The following is a 19,025-nucleotide window of genomic DNA, read 5'->3' as shown; positions in this document are numbered from 1 at the left end:
TCAAAATTATACTCTTTCTTGCTTCGACGCTAAGCAGGGAACGTCGTTTCAGCTCCTGCATCGGTGTTTTTAGTCCATGCTGCGCGTGCACGCTCGTGCCACACCATGCAGCAGTTCCGGTGAAGAACATAATGTCCGTTGCGAAGCGGGCTGGCGTCGTTGTCCGAAGAACGTGTAGATAAGTGTTGTCAGGGGAACATTCGCGAGAACAGTTTTGGGCTACAATTCCGTGAATCGGTATTAGAACATGCAGCAGTGTGCGTCATGCCGCATACGCAAAACACTACGATACGACCCGTTCCAAATCCACACGCACAAGAGCTTCTCCTGTTGTCTCACTGGATGCCGCCGATCTTTGCCTCTTGAGGATTCCATTCGTTACTGCCACAGACACCTGTGTATTCAATGCATTTTGCTTCTAAACGATTGCGTTGTGTGAACTAATTTTGTGTGAATTGTACTAATTGAAATACAGACTCTCATTTGAAAGCAAGTTGTTCTTGCATTTTAGTGCCCCTTTAACCAACCTGCTCTACACCTTCTAGTGCTGCCGTCTGGCGGGATAACTAAACGATACTTATATACGATATTCTACGATAATTACAATAATTACGATAATCTTATTAGTCGTTCCCTACTTTTTTAGCGGTGAAAAATGGCAGTATCATTTCTTCTATAACAATACCGGTTCTTCCCTATTTATTTATTTATTTCATTATGACTCTGATCTGGCCAGCTGTTATCATAGTCGGTCATCATGATTCTTATTAAAAGTTTCGTTTTCGAACTGCCACATTACTCATGCAGGTCTGGTATAGCCACAGGTTGTGATTATTATACATATTGCCTCATAATTATGTAGCCCCAGCAATGCCGAAGCTGGATGCGCACCATGTCATGGGCTCTTCGTACCATCTACATGTCGACTGGACCTTCTACAATAGTACTGTGTCCTACATTCAAGTAAGTCTTGCTCTGTGTCGTGCTACGGGCCTTCTAACTTCCTGAGAGATAAGTGTGGTCTGGTCCCGTAGAAACCTGTTGTGGTGGAGTAGCACTTTTTTTTTCTGAGTTTCATATAATGCCGGTGCCTTCGTCATTACTAAGAAGTTTGCAGCCTACGATCCGTAAGCTGGAAGCATTTCTTGCAATTCGCCCGGCACAAATGGCGATTGTTCTGCTCTTCGCGATATTGACACACACCAACACGTCCTGCTCGGCATGTCATTAAAAGTTTCAGTTGCTTAGTTGAACAACTGATGCTGTTTCGAGCACAGGCCGTTCATCACGCCACACCGGAATCACTGATGAGTAGAATACATATGCAGGCTCGTATCCAAACCCTCGGGGGCGTTCCCTACAGCAATCTACTGGACCTCCTGCCGGAGGACGCGCGTCAAGCAAAATATTTCGAAAGTGGGTCTCAAGTGACACATATGGACAGAGATTTCACTGTCCAGGAGCTGCAAGCTGCCATCCGCCTCACCGCGTAACAATCAACCCCTGCACCTGAGGGGATCTCATGTATGAACATGGCACTGTTGGGTTCGTTGTCGCGCTCTACCCCTGGTTCTTATAAATGATTATTGGGGAAACCACACCGTTCCTGCGTTATGAAGGATACCGCAGGTACTCGCGTGTTGAATCTGGGGAAGCCGGCTCGACAGCTTGCGTCATTTCGACAGGTCAGGCTTAAAAGCCCCTTCCCCTATGCAAGATAATCGAGCAGTTTATTTTAAGTCCTGTAGATTAATTATTATAATCGTGCTAACTGCTCCCCTCGGACATGGCAGGCTTCAGACAGGTGCGAGGCTCAACGGATTTGATTTTAAATTTAGTCACCCACGTCGGAAACCTTCGGGACAACGGTGAACTAACGGCATTTTCCTCGACAAAAAAAGAAAAAGAAACATAGAATACAGCAAGTCACAACTATACGTTTCGTATGGGCTACAGTGCAGATTGCCAGATTTCTGACTATCTTAAGCGAAGGACCGGTTTCATATGGGTAGTAGGAGGAGACAATAACGTGAGGGCTAGCGTACCTCGTGTGTGCTCACGGGACGTGTACATCAGGTTTTAGGAATACCATATCTGCGTGTACTGACCAGCCCTAGAGCGTCGCTTTCATATTGGTGAGTACCAGATATGGAGAGTACTGTCCCCTTGAGCCATGAGGTTACACTGGCGCAGAGTTTGTCACGGCCTGTGGAGATTCGCTATCTGAAGGCGAGAGCACAGGGTCGACTCAGCGTGCTGCGACATTTATGTAGCGCTCCGCGGGATACTTCCATGAAAGCAATGCTCAGGGATCAGCGCTTTCTCATAAACCGCATACCAATGCTTCACAACCTCCCTTTCACGACAGAGCAAACCATAGACATCATACTGGCAACGAACGTAACCCTGTCTCTTGGCGTTGCTCGAACAACCTCAAATGTGATAGGCATGGAAGAGGCATGCGAAACACCTGTGCCCGTTCTTCTATACCTGAACATAAGCAGCAGCCATACCCAGCTGTTCAAGCCCTGCAGCTTCATGGAGTAAGCGACAGCTTCATGGGACAGCTCAGCCTATAGTTATTATGGTGCTGCAGTCTGAAGCGGACATGATGACTGATTTGAAATGATCCCTGATCACTGCGGCACTGTCGGAAAGAAGAGTGCGGTTGTTTTTCCACGCCGTGCCCTCGAACGCACTCTTGTTCAACAATAAAGTCCATTTATGTCACCAAGGGCTACAGAAAAACGATGACATGAGCCAACACATGTTCAAGGCTACTTGTATGACAGGATCTACTCGGTCTTGAATACTGTACAGGGTTGACCTTGAGCTGCGTTTCCGAGCACATCGGTCCTTCCAATGAGAAAGGATATCTCCTCGACGTGGGTTACCACAGAATGTACTGTACTATCATTACATCCAGTGTACAGCGGTTGATCGTTGCACAACCTGTCCACGTCGTCTTCTTCCAACTGGAGCTAGTGTGACGTCGTAGAGGACACAGATCACATACCCCTCTGTACACCGACTCTCGCAAGGTACTAAATGCGAGTTCGGCTCGTCAAGATATACAGGCTTTTGACATCGCAAATATTCTGGGTCCTGAGCCATCGTATCCCGTAGCGGCTGCTTTGAAATCACTCATTATTCGAAATCACTCATCACTCACAACATTTCCTCGAAGGAACACAGAGACTACGAGACATTTTGCAACGTTTCGGTCTGAACTGTATGTGGTAACATGACAACTGTTTCACATCCGCTGAACCGTGACAAGATGCCCAGTCGCTGCTTCCTTCAGCTGTTTCTTTTTGTCCACTTTTCTGCTTTGAGTGGGCACTTTTGTCAACCGGCTCTGTGTCGCACTACTAGGGTAGTCAGCAGGACTCTGTCGCGACTGACGTCCTCACGTTATTGTTTTGTTTTTCCTATTCTCCGTCATCGTGATCATATCACCCCATCGTCCCTGTAACGCCCCATATCATACCCATATTCGTTGCTGAGAACCTATAGGTTTTCATCTTCCTGTGTGTTCATTTATTGCTATAACGCCTCTTCCTTTTACGTTTTTCCATCCATTTTTGCCATGCATCCTGGTTTGGACAAATATGGGAGAGTAGATTCTGTGGAAGTACTTCGCTTTGTACGCAAAAGCACGATACGCATACCACCTGCTGCAGCATAAGAGCTATTAAAGGAGCAATGGGGTGACATTTGACATCGTTCGATATCTTGTCTCGTCTGTCAAGCTATCCACAAAGAGTCACATGCAAATATTTTCTCGCGGTGCGTAGCTGTGCTGTCCAATTCACACACACACACACAAAAGAAAGAAAAGAAAACAGTCGGAGAAATCAACCACGGACGACCGACATGATGCTCGCTTGTGACGTGGTGAAGGCTCCGTGCCTTGGTTCTTCGTTTTTTCTTCGCAGTTCACGCGCTGCTTATACATGCTTGAGCTGTGCCGCTGTACGTCATTGGTCACGTGAGGGGAGTAGCATACGTCACGACGTCCTCGCGTTCTGTGATGCACTCTTTCCATGAGGAAAATGATCTTTCGAAGGTGTGCGAAACACAGAGCTTGGGGCTCGCTCTGTAGATAATCTACGCTCATCGCACTTTCGCAGGAACTCATTTTATTCGTTGTGAAACACTCTGCTCCAAAAAAACTAAAAAAAATAATCAGGGGTCACCTCAGCGTTCCTTTAAAGACGATAGTATTGCCTAACGCACCTCTGAAGGCTCCTTGAAGCCACATCACAGTGAAGGGGAGGAGCATCGTAGGAGAGCCCTCTCACTTGCGGCACAACGCAACCTCTCCCTAACGTACATCGCGCCACCTCGTCTGAGAAAAAAGCGGGGGCGCGCTCGCTCAGTGTCTGCACAGCACGTCTCGCATGGGATCTATGTCGTCTGCCAACACAAACGCCGCATAGTTACAGCGGGCGCTCTGCTGCGGAGCATTTGCGCAAGCATATAGTTCGTAAATGTGCCGCTGTTCATTTGGGAAATGCAGCTGCGATGGCCGAAAATATGGAACGCAAGCGACGTGCGGCCGATAATGCCGGGAAGTGGCGTGCGACAAAGCGTGCCGCCATCACACTCTGCCAGACGTTCAGAAATGCGCGCCAAACAGGAAGTGAGCGCGTTTGCAGGCGACATCCATGTTTCCGTAAGAGGGTCATTGAAACCTATGGTCGGGTTTGCCGTTATGCCGCGTTATGCCGCACGCAAATCATCTACGGTCGCAGAGCATGAACAGTACGTCCTTCGTCCTCTGCAGTGCTATCGCATGTCGTACGCGTTTTGCAGTGCTCCAGACAATACAGTGAATTTTAAATCGTACTGTATTTTCTGGTCACATAATGAACCGCAACACATTTTCAACAGGTTAACGTGAACCTGGGAAACTGGAACAACTGTACCAAATCTTCCAACTGCAGCGCGTTGATACATCTTGATGAGACAGTGCCGCCTTTCACAACCACGGGGTCATTAATGCTGTGGAACCTCCAAAGTTACTACATTTATATCGTCTCTGTACGCGGCTGCAATCTTCACGGATGTGGACCGGAGAGCAATTTTGATACCATGACTCCAATAGAAGGTGAGGATGTTTTAGTAGCTCTATGCCACCAGGTGGTTTCTGTTTCCTCGGTTGTAAGAAAGTTGTGTTGGGAAGCGTACGGGGAAAGAATGACTCCAGCTGGAGCACACGACGGTTTATTACTCTGACTGTTCAGGAGCGATTGCACTATCCAACTGGAACGATGGACAACACGCGCGCAGGCGCAGGGGTAGCAGGGGCAGGGCCTCGTTGTCTTCCACAATTCTTACAACTTGTTTTCACAAAGTAAAAATTGGCCATAAAATGGTTCCTTGCCAACACACACGAATACACACGGCTCAAGCGAAAAGAGAGTGAGAGGGAAAAAAAGGGGGAAGAAGATACTTCCGGAGGCAGACTCTTAGGTCTTCTGAGGGCTTAAACATAAGGGGACAATGCACTGCAAAACCCCTTTGCCTTCCCCAAACTCTCCTGTCAAACTTGGTGGTGGTGGTGGTGGCGTGAAAATTCCTGCCGTTGTCGGAATGTTCGGAGTGCTGTGTTCGTAAGGTAGAGCGTTGTTCTGATTTCGGAATGTGTCTGAGGACGATGTGCCCATGTTTGCAGTAATGACGGTGGCGGTTAAGGCAATTTTTCTTTTCCCTATGACCCTCTCACTCTCTTTGATATGATTGTGTACAATAAAATTCCCTTCAGTTGCACAAGCGAGGGTTGTGGAGCCTTGAAAACAGGTGTCACCTTCGCTGAACCCTAAGTGTGCAAGCTAATTAAATAGAAGCTTTGAGTGTGGGACTTACTCGTTCCCCCTTGTACCCCTTAAAAGTTGTGAAGATTAATTTCTGCCTCTTGATTTAAAAAAAAGGAAAAGCGTACATGATCGGGGAGTTTTGCTTTCCTGTTCCTCTTTATTTTTTTAGTGAAGTGTGATCGTTACAGTAGGTGTCACTGAGCTGCATAGTCTAGCTGCACCAGCCCCAAGAAGGTGGAGATAGATAAGTAGACGTGTGCGCGGTAAGTAAATTCGTACCCGCACCTGCACCGCACCACCAACCCATGTACGCAGTGCTGGTACACCCGCAGTTATAAGCCACCTTGGGCGAGTCTGAATTTCTACTCGCAAATAATAAGACAGGGGTACCAATTACAAAAGAGAATGCGTGCCTGTTCGGTGTCGAATTCGTCAGCTATTTAAGTGAAACCACAGGTGCTCCGTTGAAAGGCCAAACGACCATCGGGTATGTAAGAAAAGTTTTTTTATTCACGTATTTTTCTCGATGAAATCTGTGGAAAATGCCAAAATTAAGGACCAAGTACCGGTGGCACAAGGTCACTTTCGTAGGTGCTGGTAACGCGGGTTTACCCGCACTATTCGCGGACGCATTGCAGGTACACCCTAATTTTACTCTATGAACGACAGTGTCATCACCATCATTTCCACAGATCCATCATCATTACCATCATGGCAGCAATAGGTAAAAGCATCGAGCGCCACGCAAGCCCTGTAATAAACATCTCTCTTATCTTTCTTAAACTCGCCTGCTGATTCGTTCCTTTATCTTAACATCTCGTCCGGCTGAACGGGTATGTCAGCAAGGCCACCGCATTTACCATCACCGGCCATCAGTGACCACCAGAGCCACGTCGTCTTCCCGTTTATGCCTCACAACCCACACACAGGAGACAGAAAGTCCCGGTTTGACTTGAGCACCCCTCGTATTAGACATTGTCCGTCGGTGACCCACATTTTCTTTTAAAAATGATGTCATGCCACCGTACTACATATTGATACTGAAGAACCCCGAGATCAAGGACAAAGGGGACAATAAAAAGGGGACTAAATTGAACGAAGTGTCACAGCTAATAGTTTATTACAAGACATCAGGGAGAAACCACTTTTTCAAACAGGGTCAGCGCGTGCAAGCGACAGTTATTTCTGAAGACAAGATAAATGTCGCTCGGACGCGCTCACCCCGTTTGAAAAAAGTGGTTTCTCCCTGTAATTATTCACAGAAACAAATTTGTGCAATGCAGCTCTAATATTGTGTATCAAATTCCCCTGGCTTGTGGGTTCTGCTATATTGGTCAGAGCAAGCTTTGTTTGAATGATCGCTTGCGCGAGCATGCTCTCGAAGTAAAAACCAAGGATTTCTCATCAGAACTTGCTAAACATTTACATGTTTATTATTTACATATTTATTATTCAAACTGTGTTCCCTTGTAGCCAGATAATATGGTGTTAGAAAGGAAAAGTGACCTTACTAAGAGATCGTTGAAGGAGACTCTTTTTTTATGTCTTCTGAAAAATGTGTCAGTCGTCCGTCCCCGACCTCCAGCCCCGATTCAGCGAACTTACTGCTTGTTTCCTTCTCTCCCACTTGACGCTTTAAATGTCGAGTCTTTTGATAAGCTTTCAGCTGTGTTTGAGACTTTGTTTTGTTTGCCCCCTTTCTTCCCGTGTCCGTGGTCTCGGGTTTCTTCAGTATGGATCTTTATCACCAGCTCGCTCGCTTCCTAACTATACTATCAGCATACTAAATGTTTTCGCGAACTTTATTTTTCCATGATTTCTGTTTGAAAAGCCCACATTAAAATCACGACCCGCAGCACACATCCGCTAAGGCAAAGCCGCACCGAGAACTTGTTTGATTTGATTGTACTGTAGAGGAGGTGATGTTCCTGTACATGAGTCCTGACCGGCGATGATGGAATGTCCCAGCGGGCAGATGTGCGTGGCCTCACGCTAGGACGGTGCCCGTAGAACTGGCTGGCAAGCGCAGTGGCGCGCGCCAGCAGAGGCACGTCTTTATCGTCTTCCACGGGCCGCCACATCACTCCCCCCTCATACGCGGAGCGGTGTAGAGCTAGCGCTTGAGGTCCGCGTCGATACCTGAGGAGGAGAAAGAGCGGCGACACGTGGAATAGGGACGACTTGTTGAGAAAGCGCAGTAGCAGCGGAATGGTTGGTGCGGGCAAGCGCTGACCGGGCGGGTTCCAGGGGCAGTGTGAGGGCAGGTATGCCGAAGTAATTCACAGACGGGCGACAGAACCGCGACCGGTTCGTGAGCGCTGGGCTCGTAGTGTCGCCAAGGAGACTGTGGGGAGGACCATCGTGAAGCACGGAGAGACCGGGAGTAAAACTCACTGTGGCCTCCGTGCGTGTCCCCGGTGGAACGTTGGTCCCGGAGCCTCTTGACCGCATCTGGACGAGCTGCCAGTGTCTTGTATGAAAGCCTGGTGGGAAGGCGAGGCGGGCAGGGTTCTTGGACCGCAAGCGTAGCAGATGCGGGTGGGGCGGTCGACAGCGGCGTACCGCGACCGGTACAGGAGCGTGATGCTCGGGAAGGTGCCGATGGTGGAAGCCCGAGGACTGCCATAACGAAGTGTGTGGTGACGTGACGTGGAGTGTGGGACCATTGCGACGTGAGCTGGGTATATAGGTAGAACCACGGTGTTGCGCGGCCGGGCGTTGCGATGAGTGGAGCCGCGGTGGATTGGCGTCGTCGCCTACCGGTTCCTCGGTTGAACGATGCACCGTACCTTCGGAGATGGCTTCGGAGGTGGGCTTGCAGGAATTTGGGATGGTATTGGGCCGAATTACGCCGAACATGGTGTTCTTTGTTCGGGTCACCAAATGTAGAGGACTATGGTATTCCTCTACATGAGCCCCGACCGGCGATGATGGTATGCCACGGAGAGGCGACGGGACGGGACGGGAGCGGTCGGCGTGTTGATCGAGAAGCGAGCAGCGGTCGTGATGTCGGCGTGATGAGTCGAGTAATGGCGGGGGCTTCCAGGGAGAGCGTGCCGTGGTAATGCTGATCGATGGTGTTGTCAGAAATTTGGGATGGTGAAGGGCCGAACTTGATGTTCATCGTTCGGGTCACCAAATGTAGAGGACGATGGTATTCCTCTACATGAGAACGACGAAGATGGCCACGCGCCTAGAGCAGCCGCCTTAGTTCCACCGGCGCGGCCATGGAGATAGGCCATCATCATCGCCTCTCCGTGGCATACCATCATCGCCGGTCGGGGCTCATGTAGAGGAATACCATCGTCGTCTACATTTGGTGACCTGAACGATGAACATCAAGTTCGGCCCTTCACCATCCCAAATTTCTGACAACACCATCGACGAGCACTACCACGGCACGCTCTCCCTGGAAGACCCCGCCATTACTCGACTCATCAGGCCGACATCACGACCGCTGCTCGCCTCTCGAGCAACACGCCGACCGCTCCCGTCCCGCTCCCGTCCACGTTTCCTAACCGCTGCCGACCCGCAACGACCCACCGGCCCGCACAGCTCGACCCGACCGACCACGCAACGACCCGACCGCTCGCTGTTCATCGCATCCGCCCACCGACCATCGCCTCACGGCTCCCAGGGACCGACCTGCGCTGTCCACGGCCCCCGGCAAATTCACCACCTTCTTCATTTCTGCATCTCAACTCGCACCCACTGCCGGCCGCGACACCTGAGCAACGTGCTCGCCTGCGGGTTTCGGCAGTCGCGGCAGCCGACGCCACGGCACGCATCAGCCGGTGTCTCGGTAGTCCTCACGGCCACGCAGCCTCACTTCCTGGGACCCTATGAGCTCTCGCTCCCGTGCTGGTTGCGGCACCCCAGGCCACGACTCCGACGCCAGACCACGACTGCGACGTCGTCAACGTTCACCTCTGGCAAACCTCATCTGGGCCGCTCCCGCCCCACTCATCGACCTCTGCCTGCAACGTGTGCTGTGCCGCCCGTGGACGTGTCCAGCAGTGCGCGTCATCCACGGTCACTCTTGCTCTTTCCCTCCGGTATAGACGTGATTCTTCGATCTTTCTTATCGCCGCTCCGCGTCGGAGGGGGTGAGCACTGTAGCGGGCCGTGGACAACGACGAAGATGGCCACGCGCCTGGAGCACCAACCTCAGTTCCACCGGCGCGGCCACGGAGATAGACCACCGTCATCGCCTCTCCGTGGCATACCATCACCGTCAGTCGGGACTCATGTAGAGGAACAACACCTCCTCTACAGTACTGTTATGAAAAAGATGGGGAAAATTGAGTTCGCCGACGAAATCTGCTATTTACAAAATAAGCTCATCTACCATTCTGACATACTCCATTATAGGCCTATATGAATATTAAGATGTCTTACTGGCGCTCTAAAACAGTTGACTTCTCTAATTGTTCAACTACCTGCAGGTGATGCAAAGTTGTTCCCACTCCGAAATATTGGAAAATACGCCTTTAGCATACCGTTGGTACATTGAACAAAAGCAACATTATACCGCGTGTTGCACGAAAATCTTTCAACTGAACAATTCGGGAAAAGCTCAAGCTATGGAAAGTTTTTGATTAGCACAAGCATCCTTTACATATCGTCTAAGAGCTGAGCAGTTAGTGGCTAGCTTGCATACGCTCATTAATTAAATATCCTAATAAGTTTCACTTCCCTTTTTGAGCACCCGTAGCATGGCAGTCTGAACTATCGACGAAAAATATTTCAGAAAAGCTCCCACACCGACACTAAGCATCGCGTATCGCGAAAAGGTTTATAAGAAAGAGTACATATACATCCTCTGAGAACGTGCCTATTTTTTTCTTTTAATTGCCTATTTTGGTGGTTTAGGGGTTTAAATGACGCCTTATTTCGGGCCTAAATCCGGGCCCTAGTTATCACATATTATATTCACAACAGGGCGCTAGGTGTCGTTAGGGGCATTGGGTCAGCGTGCAAGCATGGATGTAACGTGTGTGCAGTTTCGGATATCCCACAAGTTCGAGCCGCACAGACGTCATGGGTTCGACATTTGGTTTAATGCAAAATGATAGCCTCTCTGGCTGTTTATTCTTCCCTCTGCACGGCAACAGAGTCAATCCGCACATGGAAGAGGGAGAAGAAGAAACGGGCTGTTTGTTTTCGCAGTTTAAAGAATGAGCCCGAATTCCACGGAAAGTTAGAAAGGGCAAGGGAGGTAATGTCGATAGTGGGTCACCGTTGTTGGCCGCACGCGAGTGGGCATGGTCACGACAGTAGCCAGGAAAGGATGGAGGGTGAAGGCTCGGAGGTAAGTACAGAATGAATGAGCCCGACGTGCACTGTGGATGGGGCAGGGGAGTACGTCGAGGTGCCTTTGCGCAAGGCCAAGTACTCCCACCACTGCAGGTCCACGTACAACTTATGAAATACCTGCACATTGCAACAGAGATCACGGCCAAATAAGTACCACCTCCTGATCGCGGAACAGCTATAGCGCCCAGCACCTCGTATACCAGCCACCCTGTCGAGTAACAAAACACACAATTACAAACGTTCGTCAAGGAACGGAACCCGAACCAATAAATTGAAGCTGCCCCCGCAAGTATTTGTAACAACACCAGAGGAAAAATTGTGAGAACTTCACAAACGGGTGTGCAGCGAAGGCACCTTCATTACAAAATGCACCGCTCAACAGGACGCTTGGGCATTTACCAGCTCCCGTGGCATAGTGGTTGATGATCCCTTTAAATGCCGAGACTGGGATGTGACGCGGGTTCTAATCCCCGAACCGGTTGTGCTGTGTGAGGTTTTCCCTGGGTTTTCCGGCAGACCTTCCAGACGAATGTCGGCACAGTTCCCTCTGAAGTCGCCCAGGACGCATACTAACCCCCTGTCGCCCACTCCGTGCTGCTGTCGTCTCTCCATCTGCTCACGTCTGAACGTCGCTCATGACCACAGTGCGCTTCGCGGTGGAATTAAAAAAAAAAACTTGGGAAGTTGGTCCTTCATGGTACCACTCGCTTTTTACCGCGCAATCTACCTTTATCATATTTGATAACATACCTCTTACACGCCAAAGAGTTTCTCATACGGCACCTTTAAGTTTCAACGGTGACAGGTGCTTCGTTTTGCATGCCTTGAAGCACGTTGATGCAAACTTGGTTTATATCAATCGTTAACCGTTTTCAGCACCTAGTGCACCCCAGTGCATCACGGTAAACGATTGCGGAAATGACACTACAATAGTGCAGTGGGAGGAGCCACTACACCCGGGAGGGCCATTGGATGGATACGAGCTTACCTGGAAGTGCGACGGTAGGACGTCCATGGGTGCCAGAGTGACGGATGTAAAGTATGTTATTGAAGGTGAGAACTCATGTTGCAGCAAGTTAACATGCTTTCTGAGCTGTTCAAAGAAAAACTTCAGATAACATAAGCTCGTGCCACGGACACCGTTGTCGGTGTCATGTTCAGCTGCTGGTTCCACGGTCAAAATATGTGACCATTACTTGAGCGCGCTGGCCACGCGAGACAGTAAAAGCCACGCAAATGACTGACGTTTGAGGAGAGCTCGCGTTGATTATGGAACACTGTCTTACCGTGCCATGAGTCATTAAACATCATTAACCCAGCAGCAGCTTTATGCAAAGGCAGTGGCGGGCTAATTGGAGGCGTCTGGTGGGTCTGAGTTCACCGAGTGGCACTCACTGAATGTCATTCCCAGTGAATAACATTCGCACTGAATGACATTCGTCCAGTGCCACTCGGGTACACCAAATGACATTTCATGAGACTGTCATTAGCTCAGCAAGTGTGTTTGGGGGCTCATTCGTTTTTCCCCTAGCACGGACTGCGTATCCTGCAGGTAGGCAGCAAAAAACAGAAAAGAAACGCGAATAGAAAGTTATTATGCGGTTCGAGCAAATGACATTCAACGTGACTCGCATTAGTTGGGAATGCCATTCACTTTGACTGGTGACGGGGATGCAACCTAATGATGACCTATTACCACTTCACTCCGAACTACGTGTTCTCTTTACAGAGCCTTTGGTGGACGGTAATTGCATGTTGTCTCTGCTGGGATACCACGTGACGTCCAATGGTAACCTGCTTCGTGGAACAGCAGCGAATTTCACGCTTTCAGGGGGCCACGTCCCGAACATATGCGCTACAAAAACCAATTTTCATACGACTGCTTGTCGAAATATTTCAACTAGTTAACAAGTAGCTGCGCGTGTACAGTTGGCGACATCATCGCTGATGCTCCTTCGGGGCAACTCTTGTACATCGAGTACGAGTGCATGATACTATGTAGCGTGAGGCTGGAGTAAAACCTCGTTCGTTCAACCAGCTGTATCAGTGGTGCATCGCAAACCAGATCACAATAAACATAAAATGTTACTACTGCATCGGGGCACAGTACTGGAATTAGTTTAAGTTCATTGACGCTAGGCAAGTAGTGAATAATGATTACTCGATATAACTCAGTTTAGAGCTTAGTGTACATGTAAAAAGCTAGTACGATGTGTGTTAGTTAATTCGCATGGATACAGGTTTGTATTTCACATTTTGTTTTTGGAACGTCCTTACTTTAGTTAGAACTGCCGTAGGACAACCTTACTCTGGTTGAACTATGTGCAAAAATACATCAGTCCTATAAATCGTGCTTCGTACATTTAAGTGTGCAGCTGTAGTTGAACTTGAAACATTAAATTAATTTCGCTTTACCTTGTGACTTTTCTCTTGTCATTCGTTGAACACACGTTATTTCCCGTCCAAAACAGCACAGAACAAAGACTAACAAAAACAGCTGTCACCGAACTTGATCGACACAGGCGACTTCCTCTCTCTCTCTTGCTCTGACAGTGAAAACACCGGAGTGGCATAGCTTTTGTAGCGAGGACAGGTCCTGGGCGCCCATGATGCCATCACAGGATACACGACAGCAAGCACAGAGTTAGCTGCCACGAAAGAATACACGCCACCGAGCACAGCAACACATTTTGCAAGAAACGGAATAGGCTGAGTTTATTGCAAGTGGAACGCAAGATCGGCGCCGAACGCGCACCTTGACTCGAGACACCAGAAATCTCTCCTAGTCGCGCGAGCGGCTTGCGTTCACCTTGTACTCTGCGTTCGGCACCTAGTGCGTACAAAATTGGTGTCGCAGTTTCGCCGTTTCTCCGCATCCGATCCGCGCCCGATCCGCAATCACAACAAGCGTGCATATTTCATCAGAACCCGCGCATTTCTTCCGGATGTCCGCGGATATGCGCTTCAATCCGCGGATGGTGCAGGGCTTTAGCTGTGAACCTCACTCTAATCTTGTACAGCATGGACGAAGGACCACCAACAGAAGATTCCGTCGTTTCCAGTAGTTCTGCCATGCAAATGATGCTTTTGTATGTTGGTCTTTTCCTACAGCGTTGTAATTCCTTAGACTTTTCGCCGAATCGCTCAGCATTTAAATGTGGCAGTTAAATGGAACTTTGATGAACTGAACATGTATCTACGCGCCTAATATTCATATTGCTGAATTGGAACTCCACAGCGCTCAACTGGAGCGATGTTAATTTGGTCCGGATGGTTGCCATATTGAAAAACAACCAGAAATAATTGCAAATAAAAAAAATTAAAACAGGAGTCAAAGAAACAAAGATAGAGCAGCACACGAAATACATATATGCAACGGGCACGTCACTGCGGCCGCAATACCCTCTGTTACAAAAAGAGAGAAAAAAAACATAGATTTTTTAATATGTTGTAGAGGAAGACTCGTTCTACTAAAACTGCATTGATTTCACACGTCTCTTCTGACCTCTTCATTGCATGTTTTACGCTCGATTGTAGCGATCAGAAAAAGCGCATACTTCCACTATTTTTCCTGCAACGAGTACGAAAGTTACGACTCTTGCGATTTTTCCTATTGAAGTATTCCATGAGACCTTGGAACAAAAAAATATTCATTAAAATTTAATGGTTTGATTTTCCACAAAAAAATCGCGAAATAGGAGGAAAATTGCGAAACTTCCGGCCTGTGTATACGAGCACCGACTAGAGCGTGACAATCGGGATTTCCGACGCTATGTAGACCATGGCTTCCTCTATCCGCAAAAGGAAACCGCACACTTCTAGGTGCTTTCTATGAGCCGCAGCTGCCGTTCATGCAAGGCATGGGTTTCGCCAGCGGGGCGAGCTTCGCGCGTGTCTAGCACCCGCGACATTGAGATCTGGGAAGAAACGGTTCGTCGCATATTGTTTTGCACTATTAGGGACTGTTAAAAAAAAATCGTAAAAATTCGCGATAGTTTTGTGAGGGCCGAGGAGGGCCGCTGGATTTCGCGTGGAATCGCCCCACGTGTAAGCTATCTGGATTTAGCCGGATCGTTGCTATCGGTTTATTACTCACCCAGTTATCGCGTCAAGAAATTCCGCATAATTTTATTGCATAATGAATTTATTTTGACCTCGCTACGAACCGAACTTACAGATGTTTTCACATCAAAAATGGGAGCCGTGAGCTTGGATCCTCCACGCTCGCTCAAGCAAACAGACGTAACTTAAACTGGAACACACGCACAGTGAGCTCCCATGGACTACAACGCCTGTAGACGGAGCATACAACAAATCCCTTGCCCAGCTGGTAAAAAAATTCGGGATAGGCAGTAGTCGGGCTACTACCGCTGGATGTTTCCGCGAACACGCCTCGCATGAGACACTGAAACGACAGACATCGGTTTACATGTGTGCATTTATTTAACGGATATATTACGCTGATCTTTTAGAAGATAATGCTAGGATCAACACTTACAGATGACAAACGCTTGACGGTTAGCACATTACAGCTACAATGACATCTTTGAACGATCTGCACTGCACAACTTAACTCTTAAAGGTACTGTAAAGCAGTAGACAGGCATGGTATGACGGTGATGTGACTAGATACTTTGTTGCTTCTAAATACCATATGCGGAACCATACGACCGCCAACGCGCTTTAAATATTTTTAATTTGCCATGAAAGATGCTGCGTGGTGGAGTGGTGCAACGCCTGGTGTCAAACAACCCCCTGTAGAGCGGGCAACACTGAAAATTGGTATTACACACTATTACATCGGAACTTCGTTATTTTAGTAACCATATTATTAGTTTTCCTGTTTACCTATGCATTCTGACACCCCTGTTAACAGTTTAACCTGTTAACCCCTGTTTCTGCGAAGTGACCCAGCGCTGGCCGCTGTTCGATGGAGGCTCTCCCTACTTCTCTGCTGCGCCTGCGCGCTCCTTCTGTTCGCGGCCTCTTTCGAACGAACAAACTCTCTCTGTGAACAAACAAGTCCCGACGCTGTCTGGCTTCTTGAACGTCTGACACATTTTATTCAACGGCTCAGCATTTCATTTCAGTTCGCTTATCCGTATATCCTCAGATGTGGATCGTTGTGTGGGTTGCATGAGCGGATTTTATGGTTGATTGTCGTGGATTGTTATGTCGGGCCCAGTGTTATACGCATGCAATGTGGTTGCCGCCGTATGTATCAGGAGTACGGATTCATTTCGAATACCTAGTACAGTGTTGCCCGTAATCTTTAATTGTAATTTTCTAATTAATTGCACCGTCGATTGGAATGAAACTTGCGCAGTTTTTGTCCTGGTGGCTTGGACTATCGAATAGCCACAATAAATGACACTTGATCGGTGCTGCTTTACAGTACCTTTAAACACTAGCTTGTGCAGCTTAAACACTAGCTTGTGCAGTACCAGCTCCTGTGGCATAGATGGTTAGGATGATCGCTTTCCACGCCGAGACTGGGAGATGACACGGGTTCGAATCCTGTCATCGGCTGTGTTGTCTGAGGTTTTCCTTGGGTTTTCCGAAGACTTTCAGGACGAATGTCGGCACAGTTACCCCTGAAGTCGGCCCAGGACGCATACTAGCCCAGGCGCAACTGTTGAACATGAGAGAAGTGATGTTCTGAAGCTGTATGAGTGAGCAAAAATGGAAGAGTGAAAGGAGGGTGAAAGAGAGTGACTGGTTTGTCCCTTCAGATGACGCACCCTGGAAGTCGCTGAGAAGGCATATTAGCTTTACTCAATTGGTAGAGCCCTGGGCCGGTAATCTAGAAGATGTGGGTTCGAGTCCTACAGCTGGCGAACCTTTTCAGTAACTTTCATCTTTCATCGTTAATTTCTTAGGCAATTTGAGGCTTTGTATGTATTTGTCCCTTCTATGTTGTTTCAGCCTCAGAACATCAGTTCTCTCATGATCACGCGCGTGCCGTGCCACCGGGTAGCTGAGGGGAAGGTACAGGCCAGCTTCATTATCGATTTCAACCTTCCAGACATCTGAGGTTACGCCTTTTGGCCTCGTAGTCTCTGATTGACAGTTTGAGGGACGAGAGTGACAGTTTTCGCTGTGAGGCAACTCAATATTCTATTTAACCACGTTGCCACCAGCAAGGGCGTAGAGTATCGCCCCTGGCAATCAAATTCCCCATACATAATAATCAAAATAAGACTCTTGTTTGGTGTTTATGTCACTCGGCTTTCCAGGATGCCACCCCACCTGGGTTCAAAACTTAAATACGTATCCACGTACAAAAAATAGAAAAGAAACAGTACACTTTACCTGCGGAAATCTTCATTGTAGACATGTCTACATTTCTGTTTTCTTCTTCTAAATATCTATGTAATAACATCCGAAATCTCCCACAAGGAGGGTACTTCCACAGCATGAACTCTTCCGTCAAAATAATTCTTTAATAGACAGTGGCGCGTTCGCGAGGGTGTATATTGCATAGTGAATTTTTGAGGGAATCAGGCTAACAAAAACAATAATAAATCAATATATACGTGACACTCTATCTTCAATAATTGAATTTCTCGTATAGAAAGAAGACGACTGTTCAGGTTAATGGAACAGGGGATTGTTGCATTGTCTGTGCTTCCCTAAAAACCATAATATGAAGTTAAATGCGTTATTTTCAGAGAGGTTATGGTAGCCTTCAGTCAGAAGGAACAAAAGGTCACATATAAATAGACATAAGTTATTCTCCTATTCTTTTCCTGCATATTCAGAGATGATGTGGTAGCCTTGAGTCAGTAGGAACATAAGGTAACACTGAACACATATAGAGATAAGTTCTTCTCCTATTATTTCCCTGTATTTTCAAAGAGAATATGGTAGCCTTTAGTCAGAAGGAACAAAAGGCTTTGTTCCTATAGGCCGTTCCTTTTGTTCCTTGTGAACAAAGGCTACCATATCTTCTCTGGAAATACAGGGAAAGAATAGGAGAAATAACTTATCTCTATTTACATGTGAGTTTTTGTTCTTTCTAGCTAAAGGCTACCATATCATCTCTGAAAAATTAGGGAAAGATTAGGAGAAGAACCTATCGCTATTTATATGTGTTCAGTGTTACCCTTTATTCCTTCTGATTAAAGTATTTAGTGAGTTTAAGTAATTAGTTAATTATCTAATTACTTACAGACCGCTTATAGGGTAACACTCAACATATATAAGCAGGATAAGTTCTCCTATTCTTGTCCTGTGTTAACGTGGCGAAGAGTGCAGCGGTGACGGCAGCGAAGAAAGAGTCCTCCCCTACTCGAATCTGTAGCGGAAATACTTCTTCGGCTACCAATTTAACACCTTGAGGATCCCTGCTCCACTATTACAGAACAATAGCGAACACGGTAGCGGCGCTACTAGTAGGGCTACCTTGAACAAACACTAAACCGCACGCACCTGCACAACGCGGGTCATGCAAACGTTCCGAGTCATTTCTCTGAACCATATGTAGAGCAACATGCAAAACTTGTTGCTTATCCTCTTGCATCCAGTTACACTACCATGTGACTCACTCCACTAAATCCTCACTTTCCTAAATACGCTAAGAACAAGTTTCTTAGAATACGCTAAGTTTCTTCTTTCTAAAGCATAGTCACGAAAGGCCAAGGCTACAAGAAACATAGACATCCTAAATCATGACATTTTGAGACAGGTTGCATTCTGGAAAGCATGTACGTTTATGATTTGCTGCTGCAACCGCGACGTATGTGTTTGATAAAGTGCCCCTGCAATCCCTTCGCTACAGCCGCAGCAACGACTTCCCAGCAACGCCATCATAAATAAGAACTCGTTTCAACACCTTCGTAAACCATTTTAATGGATTTCTCGCTAATTTCTGTAACAGCCGCACAT

At 47.7% G+C, this 19,025-nt stretch overlaps 1 protein-coding gene across 4 annotated transcripts in view; it reads left to right on the top strand.

Annotated features, from left to right (window-relative positions):
- Positions 1 to 13,553, top strand: part of LOC135385529 (protein sidekick-2-like) — a 50,405-nt gene extending 36,852 nt beyond the window's left edge. For all 4 annotated transcript variants that reach the window (XM_064614889.1, XM_064614887.1, XM_064614886.1 and 1 more), the window contains 4 exons: positions 863 to 963; positions 4,897 to 5,113; positions 12,015 to 12,191; positions 12,868 to 13,553. In XM_064614889.1, the coding sequence (XP_064470959.1) occupies positions 863 to 963; positions 4,897 to 5,113; positions 12,015 to 12,191; positions 12,868 to 13,046 (674 nt within the window). In that variant the 3' untranslated portion in view covers positions 13,047 to 13,553. The remainder of the gene's footprint in view (positions 1 to 862; positions 964 to 4,896; positions 5,114 to 12,014; positions 12,192 to 12,867) is intronic.
- The last annotated feature ends 5,472 nt before the right edge of the window (positions 13,554 to 19,025 follow it).

This window comes from Ornithodoros turicata, chromosome 2, assembly GCF_037126465.1.
Source record: "Ornithodoros turicata isolate Travis chromosome 2, ASM3712646v1, whole genome shotgun sequence".
Lineage (NCBI taxonomy): Eukaryota > Metazoa > Arthropoda > Arachnida > Ixodida > Argasidae > Ornithodoros > Ornithodoros turicata.
This window is presented reverse-complemented; position numbering and strand designations above follow the sequence as displayed.